At 40.7% G+C, this 18,524-nt stretch overlaps 1 protein-coding gene across 3 annotated transcripts in view; it reads left to right on the top strand.

Annotated features, from left to right (window-relative positions):
* The window catches only part of ADCY8 (adenylate cyclase 8), a 263,282-nt gene that overhangs the window by 186,936 nt on the left and 57,822 nt on the right, over positions 1 to 18,524 (top strand). For 2 of the 3 annotated variants that reach the window (XM_032760443.2, XM_058443978.1), the window contains 3 exons: positions 2,763 to 2,964; positions 5,051 to 5,140; positions 16,112 to 16,284. In XM_032760443.2, the coding sequence (XP_032616334.1) occupies positions 2,763 to 2,964; positions 5,051 to 5,140; positions 16,112 to 16,284 (465 nt within the window). The remainder of the gene's footprint in view (positions 1 to 2,762; positions 2,965 to 5,050; positions 5,141 to 16,111; positions 16,285 to 18,524) is intronic. The other variant, XM_032760446.2, reaches the window with a different exon arrangement.

The following is an 18,524-nucleotide window of genomic DNA, read 5'->3' as shown; positions in this document are numbered from 1 at the left end:
TCATTGGTTGCCTCATGTGAATGAGCCACATGAGCCTTGCAATTGGCCCCCTCTCTCATGGGACTTCCTGACAAAGCGATCCACCTGCATTCTTTTTCATTTATCTCCCCTGGTGCCCAGAAATAATGGTGTGTTGTCAGGGAGTGTTTTTCCAGCCTGTTTGGAGGGAAGTTTCCCATCTGCCTAGAGCCCTCTGGGAACTCACTGATGCACCAACCTTCTGTTCTTATATAGAACTCCTACAGAGATTTCTTGTCAAGGTGATCCATAAAATCAAAACTTTGCTAGTGAAAAACAAAACAAAACCTCTACCAACAATAGCTGAGGCTGTGGGAGGAGTCACATTCCAGCCTTAAAGTAGCTTCATCATGCAGAGGAAATTGACATTCTTGGTTACTCTTTCCATGTGAATTTCTTATCCCACCCCCTGCTGCCATGATGCCATGTACTCCTGCTCTCCTGCTTATCTAACCACGTTTCACAAATTCTCTTTGCTGTCTTCTCTTCTTCCAGCCCATTAGCATCCCCCATAGCTCATCTTGGGTCCTCTTGATTCTTGCTGTACACACTATCCTTGGGCAAATGCTTCCGTTCCTCGATCTTCAGTCACCACCTATTCCCTCCAGCCTCAGAGTTCCTCAATTGTCCTTCACTGCCTGGACATCTAGATATCTGTAACTGAATGATCTACAAGTACCAAACATGCATTGTGTCCAAAATCAACTTTATCAACTTATCTCCTGTACAGACTAGCTTCTTTTCCTGCACTTACCCAGTTACAATAAAAAACATTAATGTCCTTCTTAATGACTTCCCTCTCTCAAATACCCTCTACACATACATACAAAACACATATTAATATACCTCCACATCTTTCCCTGCACCCCCCAATTATCACACTGTTCCCCTGTGTTCCTCCCTCATTAACTCATGCCTCAACTATTTAACTCCTCTAAACACGTTTCCTCTTCACTTCATCCTCCACCTCCCACCACAGTTGTCTTTCAAACACACAGATCTGATTACTTCCTTCTGCACATTGCCTATAGGACAAAGCTCCTGAGAATAACCACACTGCCTGGGTTACTGGGAAACTCTGAAGACACTGGTCACTCCCATTCTTCTGATGTTTTGCTCGTGCTCCCCACTCTTTCCTACCTGCAAGCCTTCTCTTTAACCTTCACAGCCTAACCCAAAGTCACCTCTTTTATGAAGCCTCCCTTGATTCCCTTTCCTATTTTTCAGTTGATGTTTGTTTATAACTCTTTATAGATCCTAGGATATTATACAATAGTTCATCATTTGCATGTTCATGTTCCTCTCTCAATTATAATCACCTAGATGAGGAAGATGTGTCTTTGGCCCCAGTACCCTGATGCCTCCCACTGTATACCTGAGAAGAAGACTTGTTGAATAAATAAACCTTATGATGAAACCATAAAAGCAAAAAAGATTAATGCAAACATGGGAGATCTATTACTCACCAAAGTGATTCGAATATCAGAATGGTATAACAGAGTGGACTTTAAATTCTGGCTCTAACACTGACCAACTGTATGTTGCCTGGGAGGTTTCTTCCCTCTGAGCCTTGAATCTTCATCTGGAAAAAAGGAGATAAAAAGACCTCTTTGGTTCATTCTAACGAACGGAAATTAGATATTATATATAAAATGCTCAGCATAGTGGCTAACACATAATCAGATCTCAATACATTATTTATATTAGTGTTATTAATAATACATAAGAAGTTTAAGGAGGAGGATAGTAAGAGATGGTGTTAGGAAAAGAAGGTGAGTTCAACTTTATTTGCTGAACACACATTTATTTAGCACTGGCCAATGGAAGATATTAATGCCAGATGAATAAACCTCAATTTATAGAAAAAGGAACAGATATAAAATCTCCCACCACTTCTGTCAAGGTACCCTTTAATGCCTGCATCAGTTTGCTGCCTGAAATAGAGATGGAAAAATTAGAGCTGCCAGTGTAGGACATGAATGGCTACACAGAGTTGAGAACAAAGAATTAATTCCCAAGGAGAAGCAGATTGCATGGTGATAAATAGGTTGATAGGAGAGACAGGAGTTAAAGATGCCTCCAGAGATGGAGTTTTAGATCACAGACTAAGCATCCTGGCACTGAGCACAGGTGTCTAACTGACACAGGCTACCATGGGACAGAGTTTTGATGAGAGTTTGAAACTCAAGATGTAAACTCGAGAGTGATGCTGATGACTTGGACAAGGATGAGTTCTCCTTACCCATGTCTCAAATAACTTATGGTATAGTCCATGAAAACCAAAAACCAGGAACCAACCTGAGCAACTTAAAACCAATGCCAAATCCAGTTCTTGGTATCAGGATAGATGGAGGGGGAAAGTTTCATAAAACCCACCTTGAAGGGGAAAGGGTATGTGGGTTCATCCCACAGCCAGAGTGTTGATATCAAACTAGAGTGGTGTGTTGCCATGACAGCAGTTGCCTAGTGGCAAAAATTAATAATAAAAGAAGAGGGAAAAAATGGGCAGGAGCAATAAATCAAGCCAAATATTCTGTTTTTTGCAAAGTTTCTCAATAAAGAGAGTGCTCTAGGGATGCATGTAATTTTTAAAAATCTCTCCTGCTAATAACCTTTTTCTTGGACAAACAGAACTTTCAAAGAAGTATCCGATGCAAGGGATGGGAAAGGAAGACCAGGAATAGAATTTCAGTGTTGCTCAGACAATTGATGCCAATGATCCAACATTCTGTGTTTCCCTGCAGAGTGATGCCAATGACCATCCAGTTCTCCATTCTGATTATGCTGCACTCGGCTCTGGTCCTCATCACCACAGCAGAGGATTATAAGTGTTTGCCCCTCATCCTTCGGAAAACTTGCTGTTGGATTAATGAGACCTATTTGGCCCGGAACGTCATCATCTTTGCATCCATCTTGATTAATTTCCTGGGTGCCATCTTAAATATCGTAAGCATCCCACATCCACCAGCCCTCTGGTGTCTAGTGTGCAGTTGAGCATGAAGTTTATGGAGCCTGCAGCTTCCTGCATTACCCTTCCCTGGTACCAGTTACCTTTATGTGCCTGGTCCAGCCCCAAGCTTAGGGACAGATAACAAAGATGTGGCTACTGCCAAAACTGTGCATTTTACTGTTGGAAAATTGTCTATTTCCCAGTGGGATAGGTTATTCTCTCCAAAGGAGTTCCAAAAGCGCTTCAATTTCCCTATTGTCAGTGGCCAATTACATCGTAAATAAGAGTTACCATGTATCAAGTACCAGTACCTACCTGCTATGTGCCATGCACTGAAGGAGGACCTTTACATATTTTTCATATTTAATCCTCACATAAACCCTGTGAGGTAAGTTTCATTATCCCCACTTTATGGCTGAGGAAACTGAGGCTCAGAGACATGAAATAACTTGCTAATAAGGTCTGTCTGACTCCATGACCCATGCCCCTCTAATATGCTAAATTGTATCTCTGGGAGTGGGAGTGGGGTGGGGGAAATGGAAATGAAATAGCTGCCATTTATTGAGCACCTACTATGTGCTACAGGTAGGTATTACTGTCCCCATTTAATGGATGAGGAAACTGCATTTCAGGAAAGCTGAGTATCTCGCCTATGCTTTCTAAAAGTTTGTATTTCACGTGACACGTAGAACTCAGATGAATTTCCAACTGCCATGATATTTATCACTGTTTAATTTGCTGATCCATATTGTCATGGTTTCATTTTCTCTCAAGAATTGTACCATGGTAGCTATAGGTATTTTCTGTGCTTTTACAAGGAGTCTGTGTTGTCCATGACTCAGGCAGCTAGATTTTTGAGGTGATTTGTTTGGTTCCAGGTCTTAATCTTGGCTTGTTTAAAGAGGCTAGTTGAGGCATTGTCGTGTGGTTGAATCCATCACTGTGCCCTTTGGGCCTGAGGGAGGGTCCCCAAGTGTGCAGGGACCCAAGATATAGACTCCCACAGTTGTTGGCCTGTGACTTGGAGGCCTAGACTGCCTGAAATCACTGTCCAATTTGGCCCAGTAATTACCTTACTTAAGTTCTGTGGTTGTCCTTCTAGTGAAGGCTCTGTGGATAAAGGAAAAGAGGAAAAGGAAAATTATCATCTAATTTAGTTCATCATCTAATGAATATTTTATAGATTATGATAACTGAAATGGAAGTACATGGGATCAATTGATCACAGGCTGCAGAGAAGCAGCCAGGACCTTAAATTAAGTCTTGATAACAAATTAGGTATTTCTGGGGTGCAGAATTTGTAAGTAAGCCCCAATGACTGTAGGTCAGTGTTACCTCTGAGGCCAACCGTGCCTCAGTGGGTAGTGTGGTAGGAAGATCAGAGGCTTTGGAGTCAGATAGACCTGTGTTCAAATCTCAGATCCACGAGTCACCAGCTCAGTGACACTGGACAAGTTACTTTACTTCCCAGAGTTTCATATTTTTCAATTGTAAAATGGGGATTAAAAATAGCAGCTACATCACAAGGTGGTTGTGAGTCTTTTTTGTACAAAGTGTCTGGCACAGAGGAGGCATTTGACCAATGGTAGTTATTATTTTCCTAGTACCACAAAATCTCCTGCAGCAACTTCTGTCCTAGGAAATGCCCATCACCCCAATGCTAAGAGTCTTTCTGGAAAATGTACCCCTTCAGATTCTTCAAGTCCTCCCAGCTGTTGATCTGGAGACAGGCTATGAGTTTACCCCAGACCTCTTCTCCTGCCATCTGGCTTTCTCTTCTGAGCTCCACAAGCACACTCCAGTGACCTTAAATGATGGGGCTAACAGAGCAGTCTAAACTTAGTTCCATGACTGGCTTACAAAAGCTCTTTCTGAGCAAGCACTTGTTTTTTAAATAAAAGAAATCAAAGCTGGCACTTTGGCACTTCCATTCTGACTTCAAGTCCCCTCTAGGGTTCAGTCTACCCAGGCTCGTGCTGAAGCCCAGCCACTGATAGCACACTGCTCCATTTCCAACACTCACACTGACTTTGTTGTTCCTGTTTTTGTTTTTGCTGTTCTTTTTTTTTTTTTAATCCGCAGCTGTGGTGTGATTTTGACAAGTCGATACCCTTGAAGAACCTGACTTTCAATTCCTCAGCTGTGTTTACAGATATCTGCTCCTACCCAGAGGTATTTATTTATGAGCTCCCCTTGGTGAGAGTTGGACATAGATATATCTCTACCAGCTCCAAATAAACAAGACTGGCTGAAGGGCCGTAGAAAGTACTCAAGAGGCCTGTTTTCCTTCTTCTGCCTCTTCTTCTTTCCTTTCTTCTTCTTTCCCTTTTCTGCCTTTCCTTCTCCCCTTATATTTTCTGTTTCCCAGTCCTCTTTCCTGTCCCCTCCTCTGCCTCTTTTTCATCTTTACCCCTTCCTCATGTCTTTCTCCCTCTTTCTCTTCCTTTTCTTCCTTTTCACCTTTCCTTCTATCCATTTTCCATTTGCCCTTATCCCTTCCTTCTCTCTGCATTTCTCCTAGCTTATTTGTAAAATCCTGTAGCAGAATGCACTGTTATCTCCATTAGCAGGCAGAGTTGTTTCTCAAACAGTATTTGCTGCGTTAAGGAAAGAGGGAGGGGGGGAGGGAATTAAGGAACAAAGGAAGGAAGGAAAGAAGGAAGGAAGGAAGGAAGGAAGGAAGGAGAAGGAAGGAAGGGGAAGGAAGGAGAAAGAAGGAAGGGAGGAAGGAAGGAAAGAAGGAAGGAAGGAAGGAAGGAAGGAAGGAAGGAAGGAAGGAAGGAGAAGGAATGAAGGAAGGAAAGAGAAAGAAGGAAGGGAAAGGAAGGATGGAAGGAAGGAAGGGGAAGGAAGGAAGGGAAAGGAAGGATGGAAGGAAGGAAGGAGAAGGAAGGAAGGAATGAAGGAAGGGGAAGGAAGGGAGGAAGGAAGGGAGGAAGGAAGGGAAGGAGGGAGGAAAGGAGGGAGGGGAAGAAGGGGAAGGAAAGAAGGAAGGAAGGAAGGAAGGAAGGAAGGAAGGAAGGAAGGAAGGAAGAAGGAAGGAAGGAAGGAAGGAAGGAAGGAAGGAAGGAAGGAAGGAAAGAAGGAAGGGAGGGAGGGAGGGAAGAAGGAAGAGAGGGAGGAAGGGAATTACAAAGGCAGAAAATTAGAACTAAACTTAACTGGTACAAAGAGTGCCAGAAGCACCATGTGTTCTGTAGGTATCCCAACAAGCCACCTATGATCATAATATGTGTGTCTTACTCTATGTTTACCACAGAGCCAGTGGTCTGTTTCTGGGCCTCGGGGTCAGCCTATGGGGTCTGTTATTCACAACCCAGAACTTGACATATTAGGGTAGACATTCTGGGTCATAAAGTAGAACAGCTAAGATGTCCCAGCAGACCCCAGCCAACCCCATACTTAGGACTCTGTGTAGATTCTTCTTCTGTAAGAGGCTGCCACACTCAGAAGGCCCTCCAACATATGAATGGAGAAAAGGCTCCCTGTAGTCTCTTCTAGGCCTAAGAATTGGTCCCAGACACATTCCAAGAAGGAGACCAAGCCTCCTCTCCCTCCATCCATTTGCATTGAGCACCTGCTTGGTATGCATAACATCATCAAATCCTTCAGATGTCTGGGGTAGAGGCTATTACTGTCTCTGTATTATAGATAATAAAACTAGAGCTCAGAAAGCAGCTTGCTCAGTGCTGCTTAGGGCCACACCTGCCTGGTCTTATTTCTTCCTCACTTCTTTCCCTCCTTTCTTCTTTCTAGCCTTCCTTCCTTCTCTTTTTAATTCAATTATCAAGCCTTGATACTATAATTTGAACCATATCTACCTTATTCTTTATCTTGCCTAGTCCCTAGAGGAGAAAGTAGACTCTACTAATGGATGTACAAAAAAAGATGGGACTAGGTCCCATATAGGGGCTGCATGGGCCAGACCATGTGCCCTGGGACTTCCTTCCACCTAGGAATGAGTGGAGCCCCAGCTTAGTGTACTCTGTGGGACAATGGCTCCCTGAGAAATTCTTGGTTTGAGGGGCTTAGGGAATGTCTCAACTTTTGGAGAGTGTAAGTGGCCCAGAATTGGATAGTCAGAGCTAGACAAAAGCTGGTTTTCATTTCCAATCAAGCCCCCTCACTTGCTAGAAGTGGAACCTTGAATTAGTTCTTACCCTCTCTGAACCTCAGTTTCCTCATCTGTAAAATGAGAAAATGAATACCTTCTTTACATGGCTACTGTGGAGTTAAACAATATGTTCTCATGGTGCCTGCCTAGATGGGTTAGCAAATATTTAGCTCCTCATATGGCATCTGACATGAAGCAGCTATTTATCTGTGCCCACACATCACTTTGAATTAATATTGTATACCCTTGACCCAACACCTGAACCCTCAAACACAAGACCACAGCACTCAGAGATTAGCCAAATCCTAAGAAAGTGGTGGGTAAGATTTTTTATCACACAGCTTTGTTTCAGTGCCTCAGTTTCCTTATCTGTAAAATGGGGATAAAAGTAGGGCCTTCCTTATTGGTTGATTACAAGAATTAAGTGAATTAATCCATATAAAGTGTTTAGAAGCCACACCTGGCACGAAGTATCTGCTCATTAAATGTCTGCTGTGATTTATTTATTATTTTCAACAAAAGGGCTTTAAGCATGTAATGCCAATGCATGTTATCATCAAACAAACACCTGTACATACCAGAACCACTGTGCATAATATACCAGTGTATGTTATGAAACAACAACAGAAATGTTTAAAAGTGAGATAAAATGCATATGGATTGATGTTACCATTTTCTCCACAATGAAAGGGTCATCTTGTTCAGGAGGTCAGCAAACTACAGCCACAGGCCAAATTCACCAGCTGCAACAACCACCTGATCTGACCCACCATTTGCCATTCTGATACATGTATGTATATGTGTGTGCATATATGTGTGCATGTGTATGTGCGCACACATGCTTCACTGACTAGGCATTGCCAAACTAAAATGGATTAGATGTTCAGACCTTCTGAAAGACTTAATCCAACTCCCCAGCACTCACATACTCACAAGTATGTGTCCCCAAGCAAATCGCTTCATCTTTGTGAGCCTCAGTTTCTTCAAATGTATACCTGACATTTCTGCCTCACCCTATGAGAAATAATATCCAGTCCAAAAACATGTTATCAAACTGGATGATGTAATATAAAAAATGAGGCTTTTACAATGTATGATATAAAGTATAATTTAGTTCTAAATTCGAAACTTGTCAGATGCTAAAAAAGAGTGAAGATGCCGGGAATGAAAGTGAAGAAAGCTATATTCCAGTCATGGCTGGAGAGTAGTCGAGGAGAAAGAAAGGCACAGATTTGTGAAATGAATGCAAATCACATGCACAAACCCAGAGTGTCATTATCTCAAACACCTGGATGTGGTTCTCAGGCAATTCGGTGGGAAGACCCTCACTTTAGAATTAGGCCCCTTTATTATATGCTCTGGCACATCTGAATAAATAGTTCACTGTATCTGCAAGAGCAGTCAGAGCTTGCTCTGGTTTTAAAGGGTCCTGAAGAGCCCATTTTTCCATAGAGATGTGATCATCTGTGTCTTGGTATGCTGGCATTTCCTTCCCTTTCTTCTCCATTTATTCAGGTCCTACCCAGCCTTCAAGCCTCCCTTTTTCCATAATGTGGTTCGGCAGGCCCAACTCCTTCAGGTCACTCTCCTTCCTGCCATCTCACATACCCTTATGGTGTCATCTTAGCATTCACACTCCATCCTTCCTACAGTTGATTTATTTATCTAGGACTTCCTTTCCATCCTGTCAAATTTATTGACATAAGGAGTGAAGATAATGTTGTATAACTATTCAAGATTGACTAAAGGGCCCAGCACAGGACAGGGCCCACAATCTGTGTTTTAAAATATTTAAAGAGAAAGGAAGCATTCTTCCAATAGACTAACAAGAACAAGATTTACCTTTCCATCTGAAATAACTAAAAACAAACCAAATATATGAAACAATAGTTTTCAAGGCACTAGGCATCAGTCAGTAAAGGACAATAATCCTGAAAGACAGGAAGCAAGTGATTGCCTGAGCTTTATTATTGCTTTAAGAGAATTTTTAAACTATGGCTCAGGAAGAGGAAACCAAGGTGGATTCCCTGATTTGAGAATACTAAGCTGAGAGTCCTGGGAGACCAAGCTGGCTAGAGTCTGCAGAACACACTACTCTAGAGAGTTGCATAGAGAGAAAAACCTAGAGATCTGAAAAGGGTTCAATCAGTGCATGCATGTGAGGAAATTGACATGGGAAAAGAACCATCTGGAAGGATCAGTACCTGGAACTCACACAGAGCTGAGAATAATTTTTGTTCTCACCAGTCAGACTGAGAAAGATTCATGGGGTACTAGGTTAGAGTATTCAGAAAAGTCTTGCTTCAGTAGAGTAAAATAATTGTTTCTACATTATATGCTTCTCTGATTCTTCCTTTAAAATCTTAAAAGTTAGATCCAAAGAGATCAAACCTTTTAAAATAATTTAATATGTGTCCTAGAATAAATTTCAAGAATATGTATAGGAATACAAAAATATCTAGGATTTAACAAGGTAAATATACAATGTCTGGCACTTAATCAAAGATTACCGGCATCAAAAGGAGGAGGAAAATATGACTGATAACGAGGGAAAAAAAATCAACCAGAGAAGACCAACTCAGATTTGACTGTGTATATTTGAATTAGCTTCTTTTTTTTTTTTTTTTTTTTTTTTTTTTTTTTTTTTTGAGACAGAGTCTCACTCTGTTGCTCAGGCCGGAATGCAGTGGTGCAATCTTAGCTCACTACAACCTCCACTTCCCAGGTTCAAGCAATTCTTGTGCCTCAGCCTCCCAAGTAGGTGGGACTACAGGCATGCACCAACACACCAAGCTAAGTTTTTTATTATTATCAGTAGAGATGGGGTTTTGCCATGTTGGCCAGTCTGGTCTCAAACTCCTGGCCACAAGTGACCCACCTGCCTGGGCCTCCCAGAGTGTTGGGATTGTAGGCATGAGCCACTGCACCCAGCCAGGCAAATAATTATTATAACCGTATTCATGATAGACAAATATTAGATAGTGCAGAAGAAAAAAAGTGAAACTGATAACGTAGCAATATAAAGTATCCAAAATGAAACACAAAAATTTAAAAAAAATAAAAGCAGTACTAGGGACAACTTCAAGCAGCATACTATATGTATAATTGGAGTCCTAGCTCCTAACCTAAAAGAAAGACTAAGAGAAAGACGAGGAGATTGAAAAGCTATTTAAAGAAATAGTGGCATGAATTTTTCCACATTTGATGAAAACCATACATCCACAGGTCCAAAACCTCAATTTAAACACACACACAGGCACACAAAGGCACATCATAATCAAATTACTCAAGCCATAATAAAGACAAAATCATAAAATGGGTGGGGGGAACATATTGCATAGTAAAAGACAATGATATGAATAACGGAAGATTTTTCAAAAATACAACCATGGAAAACCAGCATCTTGAATGAACCAAAGGACCATTAAGAGTGTACTAGAGCACCAACCACATACAAAATTTTCTTTTCCCCTAATAAACACAACCCAGTGAACACCCTGGAGAGTCAGACCAGCCATCTTCCCAGCACTCTGCTGTGGTCCCCAGGTTTATGATACCCTCCTTGCTCGACTTTCTGGAGGGTCTAGGCTGGTCTCAGAAGAAGCAGAGCAGCTTCTGTCATTTGCCTGGACACACTTCACTGTGTTGCTTATGCCAAGAGCTACAATTGCTAAGAATCAGATTTTGTGTAAAGCAATAAGTCCGGATGATTTCTTTAAACTATAGTGACTTTTGAAAATTGTCTGCTTGATTTCTTTTCTTCTTGTCCCATGAGTTCATGATGTTATGGGATTTTGGCAGCAACCAGATAGCTCCAGGGAGTCCAGTTTGTCTGACTTATGTGGGTAGATGCTCAATTCCCTTGTCAGTTATCATTGTGTAAAATAATTCTTCTTCGTCCTCTTCTGAGAGTAAATTGTGCATATATTGCCAAGGCAATTTATGGTGCATTGACAATGTCCTTCCAGCCTGCCACAGTTTTTGGTGCATAGTGGGTTCTCAGTCAACGATTTTGGGAAAATGCATTATTTAGTTTGTAAACTGTTTCATGGAAACAGGTTCAGTTGTTGCTGCCCTTAACACCTTGTCATATCATGAGATTCCAATTTTTTCAGTACAGACATTGAAGAAATTGATTTCCCAAGCCAGAATATCTGAGAGAAGAAAACCTTGTACATTCAGAAGAAAAATGTTATATATACTTCCTCTCTTCCATAAAGTGGACCCAAGAATAATACCTGTCCTTGGGTCATTTAAGGAATTAAATGAGATGAAACACATAAAGTCATTCAAAGTCATTCACAGAATATGTGCCCAATAAATATTCAGGTTTAATTATTACATCTACTTTCCACCAACTTAATTGCTGATTTACAGAGATCCCCAACCCAGCTGGTCCCTCCTACCAATCTTACCTGGAGTTCATCTAATGTAAGATGAATCTGGTCTCTTTCACACCTCCACGTCTGTAGGGGTTTTTTGTCTTCTCCTGTCTACATTTTATTTTACCTACTGAAATGCCTTTGACTTCTTTTTCCTAACCAATTTTTTTTAATGGTAAAAACTGAGGTGTCATTATATCCTTTCCCAAGGCAAAGGTGATGCACTTACAATGCATAGCTTGTCTGCTTCCTGTATCAGAGATTGCTGGGAACTTTGCTCCACTACCTAACATTTCTCATACAAATTTTGGCATTATTATTTTTTATCATTAAAAGGTCTAGGAAAAAACAGAGAACCCCATTACTATATGGGAGGCAGAGTTCTCTGGAGTACAGGGATTTACCCCGAAACACTGTATTCAACCTGTTTCATTTGATATTGCACATTAAAATAAAACTAAAGGACATTACAAAAGGAAATAATCCACTCAAAAGCCATGTCATGTCTGTGTAGACATATTTTGCATTCTTGTAATCATAGTATATATACAATTTTACACCCTGCTTTCCAGTTTAAAATTATTTTGAACACTCTTTGTTGTCATTTAAATGCTCCTCTGAAAACTCTTGTATATAGAGCTCTTTATTCTTTGGGCACATGTTTCTTTACTACTGTCTTCTAGTTCTCCTCTTCACATCCCCAACAATGCCTAATCAATATTCTTATTTCTCTTCTTCCACAGTCCTTCAAACATGGTAGGCTCTCAATGTTAGTCTCTGTATCTTCTGTCTTTACTTGTATTCTGCTTGAGTGGTTTCTTCCACACCTGTAAGTTCATCTGAATGATGCTAAATGTGTGTTTCCAGACCCTATCTGCCTCCTGAACCTCAGCCTCATTTATGTCATTGGTCAGTGAACATCCTTCCTGAATCACCCCTTCTATACCTAAAGCTTGATAGGCCTAAAAAAGAACTCACTGCCTTTTCCTCATACTTTAAGTTTTTTCTTACTTAATAGATTAATACAAAGTGGAAATCTTAGTGCTACCTCTGACTCCTCTCTCTTTCTTACCTCCCCATAAAACTAGACAATGTTGTCCAATTTTTATGTCTTGCTAAGTTTATTGGGTAGATCTGCCAAGATCTTGTCATTAAGTCCTCAGCTTTTCTCCATTAATCCTGATATATCGTATATTCTGCCCTACCACAATTTATTTCTTAGGCATTGACCTAATGAATCCATTACAAGCAAGAAACTCATCCGTGGTTCCTTATGGACTGCAGAATAAAGCACAGATTTCCATACAAGAGGACTTTTTACAGCGTGGTTTTGCCCCTTAACTCTGTCCTACTATACCTATGAGCCGCTTACACCCAGGATCCATTTAGGGGACACTTTAGGAGCTGTGGGCCTTCTAAGTTCCTGGAGTAATATAACACAAAAATTGCTTGTTTTTTGACAGAAACTAAGTAATTGCATTGAGCCCAGTTTCTTCCCAAGTTACAGGACACATGCAGTTTATGGGTCCAGACCCAGCAAAAGAGAAATGTTTTCACAAAGCTTTCACAAAGCCATAATGCTTCTGTAGCTTCCTGTTGTTCTCCCATTTCCTGGTCCCACCCCCATTATTCACTCAAGGTATAAAAAGCACAGAGGAGATTCCTCTGATGTTGTCCAGGGGCCTCATTCTGTTTGATGTCCCATGGTTTATATCACCTCCAAAAGGTTCACCTTTATACTTTAAAGTAAAAAGTTACCAAACCATGCAAGGCAGTGGGTGATTCCTTTTGATGGAATGGGGGATGGGGGTAAAGAAGGCAGGAGCATGCTGCCACAATTGATTGAGGCAACAAAACGAGAAAGACCCATCAACACATTGTGCAAATGTACAATTATATTTGCCTATTATACCTTCAGCAGCCTTGTTAGAGAAAGGAGGAGGGCAACACATTCAAATCTTTTCTTCTGCTTGTGTTACTAGTTCTCTTTATGAGTAGTTGTATGATTCTCTAATATGACCTAAGGAATTAATCCTCCTGGCACCTTGTTCCTTTACACTTTTGCATTCAGTCTATTCTGTCTTCCTAAAATGCCCGTCCCTTTCCATTTTCTACTGTGTGAAATCCTCTCTGTCCTTCAAGGTCCAGTTCAAACTCATGTCCCCTGTACAGCCTTCTTCAGATGTGCCTGCAGAATGCACAACGCTTTGTCCTTCCTCTGTACCCACATTGCATTTGGTCACATTGCTGGCAAAGCACTTTCCACCATGATTATTGTTTATGTTTTTATGTCTGCTTTACATTTTAGACCATGACTTCCTTTAGGCCTGGGCCATCTCTTACTCTCCTTTGAATTTCCAGTACCTAGCACCATGTCTTGATTGTAATAGGCACTCAATAAATGCTTATTACATTTTATAAATTAACTGTTGTGACCACATAGGTTTTTGTTCCAAGGACACAATCATTTCAATGGCTTTTTGTCCAATAAATGATTCATAACTTGCAAAAAGCCATGCACCGCCCCTTGTTGTGATACAGGCAACAATGAAACAGGACCCCTCAGATCTAGTTCTCTTTCTTTGGCCTTTGTCAAACTGGAGGGTCTTAGAGTTTCCCTGGAGCAGAAAATGAGCTCTGGAGAATGAACTTCTTATTGCCCAGTCCCTTCATACACAGCTTCCTACACAGAAGCATGAAAATGAATTACCTAAAAATCTTCCCCAAGATCTTAAAGGACAGCTGAAGAAAGCCTATCATCCCATTTGAGACCAGAAAATAATTGGATTTCTTGGAAAAGGAAAAGACAGAAGTAAAGGAGACACTAGACTCTAGGCTCCTAATGGCAAGGAAATGCCTTTTACACTTATGAGTCCACCCCATGTACCACAAAGACATGGGGCCTTTGCCCTCAGAGAGAACACAGTCAGGACACTCTCCACACTTGTCAACATTTGTTGAAAGGATGCATAAATTAGCCAGCTAGGCTTAGAAATCTGTAAACAATCTTCAGTAATTACTTAGACATTTTTGGAAATTCTTACCCAACACCCCTGCCAATTGTCTCTCTATGTAATAGAAAAGACAAGTTGTTACAAACAGCCATGTATAACAAGACCAAAAAGAATTTTAGAAATTATCAAGTCCAATATTTTAACTAGAGTCCCATTTATATGAATTGGTTATATCCTGGTGACCTAGATGCCACTTTATAGCCAAGAGATCTTGGACAATTTACTTAAGCTCTATGAACCTCAGTTTCTTAACCTATAAAATAGGAATTATGACTCCCATCTTGACCAGTTACTTTGAATGTTACAAGTGAAAATGTATATAGAGATCACAATATTGCCACAAAATGGGCCTTTGATAATGCAAGTTTTATTATTCTTTTTGTTCCCAATAGTCAGAGTCTGAACCCACCATCCAGAATGATACATTAGGATACTTCTCTAAGGGAAGGAATAGGCTGGGGAGCTTCCCATAAAAGCCTGAAATCTGATGGGGTAGACTGACACCTAAGGGCTACTCTAATATTCCAGCTCTTGGCTAATTCCAAATTTGCAATTTGAGCAGTTACTTCTAATACAGGGTGATAGGTGTTATGCTGGTCTATGCAGGGTGCGTGGAGGAATGAAGCAAGATCCAAACGTACCTGGAGATACTGAGGAAGGCTTCTTAGAGGAAAGAACACCTAAGCTGACATTTGCCAGAAGAGTAAGCCCTAAGCATATGGATGAGAGTCGAGCAACAGGGCCCTGGGACTTGGGAGAAGGGTTTAGAGAATGAAAGGAAATCTGATATATGATGGCCTTGTGAGCTTTACTATTCAGAAAGGAGAATATAATTTAAGATAGTGGAGAGCTATGAAAGAACTTCAAGTTAAGAGGTGACATGATCAGATCTGTGCTTTAGAAATATGGAGTAGAGAACGATATGGGTGTGGGGTGGGGATTGGGGACTAACTGCAGGCAGAGCTGCCAAAAAAACCGTTCTAGAGCTGTTGGTCAGAAACAGTGGGGAAGAAGGCTGGCTGAAGGGGAGGTCTATTAAAGAAGAATCAGCCGGGCATGGTGGCTCATGCCTGTAATCCCAGCACTTTCGGACGTCAAGGTGGGTGGATCATCTGAGGTCAAGAGTTTGAGACCAGCCTGGCCAACATGGTGAAACCCTGTCTCTACTAAAAATGGAAAAGTTAGCCAGGTGTGGTTGTATGTGCCTGTAATCCCAGCTATTGGGGAAGCTGAGGTGGGAGAATTGCTTGAACCTTGGAGAAGGAGGTTGCAGTGAGCCGAGATTGTATCACTGCACTCCAGCCTGGGCGACAGAATGAGACCCCATCTCAAACAAACAAAAAAACAGTAGAATCTACCAACTTAGGATGGCCTGTGTGGGGAAGAAGGCAACAAAGATGAAACCAAAGTTATTGGCTTTGGAAATGCTATGAATAGTGATGCCATTCACAGAAGTAGGGCTTGGCAGTAGGCAAATGAAGAGTTTGATTTGGGACCTGTTGAATTTCAGGAGGCCTTGAGACCTCCAAATGGAAACTCTCTGCAAATGTGTGTAAGACCTACCAGCATCCATGGCTAGGAGAGGGAACTGCTGCCCCCATTGAATCTGACCACCTGTGTTCTCTGTTTCCAGTACTTTGTCTTCACGGGGGTATTGGCCATGGTGACCTGTGCAGTTTTCCTCCGGCTGAACTCCGTCCTGAAGCTGGCAGTGTTGCTGATCATGATCGCCATCTATGCCCTGCTCACTGAGACCGTCTACGCAGGCCTCTTTCTGCGTTATGACAACCTCAACCACAGTGGAGAGTAAGTGCCCACCACTGTGAGTCCAAAGTGTGCTCAACCTCCTGTGGGAAGTGGAATCATTGGGAAAATGATGCCCGCTGCATTATTGAAACTTAAGGCCTGATTGGATATTGACTTATATCTCAAATCAGGCATTCTGTAGTTTACAAGTCCAAGCAAAAATCCTGACTTTTCAGTGGTATCATTTATATGAATTACAGATGAATTAATCAAAGTTTGGAGTAAATAGTAGCTCAGGTCTCCTCCAAGTCTGATAATTTATGATTTCTTCAAATTTAGTGGCTTCAACACTTGTAGGATCTGTTTATAATTTGGCTGTAGCAATATTAATAATAGCAGCCACTGTGTATTAAGCCCTCATGCTCTCCCTTTGCATCATACAGTTGGTCCTCCATATCCACAGCATTGTGGATTCAACTACAGATTGAAAATATTTTTTAAAAATAAATAAATAAGAATATTACAAACAAAAACAGTATAGTTTAACAACTATTTACATAGCATTTACCTTGTATTAGGTTTTATAAGTAATCTAAGGATGATTTAAAGCATGGGGGGATATGTATAGGTTATATGCAAATATTATGACATTTTATATAAGGGACTTGAGCATGCATGGATTTTGGTATCCACAGGGCTGATACCAAGGGACAAACTTATTACTGCTGAAATATAGAAAAGTACAAAAAAGAATATCTTACCCAGACTCCTTAGAGAAAAACAGCCCAAGGCAAGGCTAATGAAACCCCAAGGCAGTGAAAGTGAGGGAAAAGAGAAGTGAGGAAGAAAAGGATGAGAGGCGAATGCAAGCTACCACTACATTTTGCTGGCAACATGGGCTGTGAAGAGATTCAGCTGGTGCCCTGGAAAATCCACTCGCAGAGCCATTTGAAATGTCTCTGGGCAGGCTCTAAGGTGGGAAAATGTGTCTCAGGACAGAGGAAGGCAGAAAAATATGTCTGCTGGCTCCTTCCCTGTCTCTCCCATTGGCAAGAGTTCCCTTTTTACATGCACTTTCTGATGACATCACTTGGCCCCTTTCACAGCTACTGGGGTAAACAGACCCCACACAAGAAGTGATGGAAGGAGCCAGTCCAGGCTGATTGGTCTCAGGTAACAGAAGCACACAGGACTAGCTGAGGCCAGAATAAGTGGCCAACAGTCAAAGGAAAAGAATAAGAACAAGATAATCCAAGAAGGCTAAGAAAATATGGCCAGAACTAATAATATGAATGTCCATGAACCAACCCCTGGAAGTAAACAGTGCTAACAATTAGTCACATTTTCTTACGCATTTTTAAAAGGATAATATGTTTCAGGTGTTGAAATTCCTTTCTCTAGTATTATTCTTCTCTCTGTCTCCTCAAATCCAACTTCTAATGTACTTAATATATATCCTTCCCATCCATGTTATATATATAATATATAGATACACACATATATACACATATATATACATACATATATACACATATATATACACACACACATATAAACACACACATATATTTACATATACACATAGCTAGGTCTGTATCTATAAATTATTTATAATTTTTTTTGTTGTGATGTAATATGATCTTTCTAGGTCCATCTAGGTTGGTATATACAGAGTTCATTTTAGTTGTTGTCTGTACATATGAAATACTACAAACATCAAAATATGTTTATCCTTTGACCTGACCTGTTAATAGAGACATTTAGGTTGTTACCAGTTTTCCCTATTATGAAAAATGCTTTAATTACCATCATTGATCATATCTTCTGGGGTGTAGACATAAAAGCACGCTCGTTGGATTGTAGGGTATCTGCATTTTCCACTTTTTAAAATATTGCCAAATTGCTCTCCAATGTGACCGACATGATTTTCCTCTTACAAGCAGTGGTCCTGTTGCTCTCATTCCCACCTACACTGTTAGATTTTTAAAATATTTGTTTGGTTGAGTGTGCATTTTATTGCACTGTTTACACTTGTGCTTCTCTGATTATGTGTAAGCTTGCTCATCTTTTTGATTATTTGTTGGCTATTTGGGTTTTGTTTTATGTGAATTGCCAGCTCATATCCTTTACCCAGTTTTCTGTTGGGTTATTCATCATTTTCTTGTTGAATTTGTAAGAGTTATTTTTGTTTTTAATTAACAAATAATTGTATATACCTATGGTATAAAACATGATTTTTTGATCTATGTATACACGGTAGAATGGCTACATCAAGCTAATTAACATGTGCATTACTTCAC

This window comes from Hylobates moloch, unplaced genomic scaffold (genome assembly GCF_009828535.3).
Source record: "Hylobates moloch isolate HMO894 unplaced genomic scaffold, HMol_V3 SCAFFOLD_9, whole genome shotgun sequence".
Taxonomy (NCBI): domain Eukaryota; kingdom Metazoa; phylum Chordata; class Mammalia; order Primates; family Hylobatidae; genus Hylobates; species Hylobates moloch.
The sequence above is the reverse complement of the archived record's forward strand: the minus strand, read 5'-3'. Positions and strand labels throughout refer to the sequence as shown.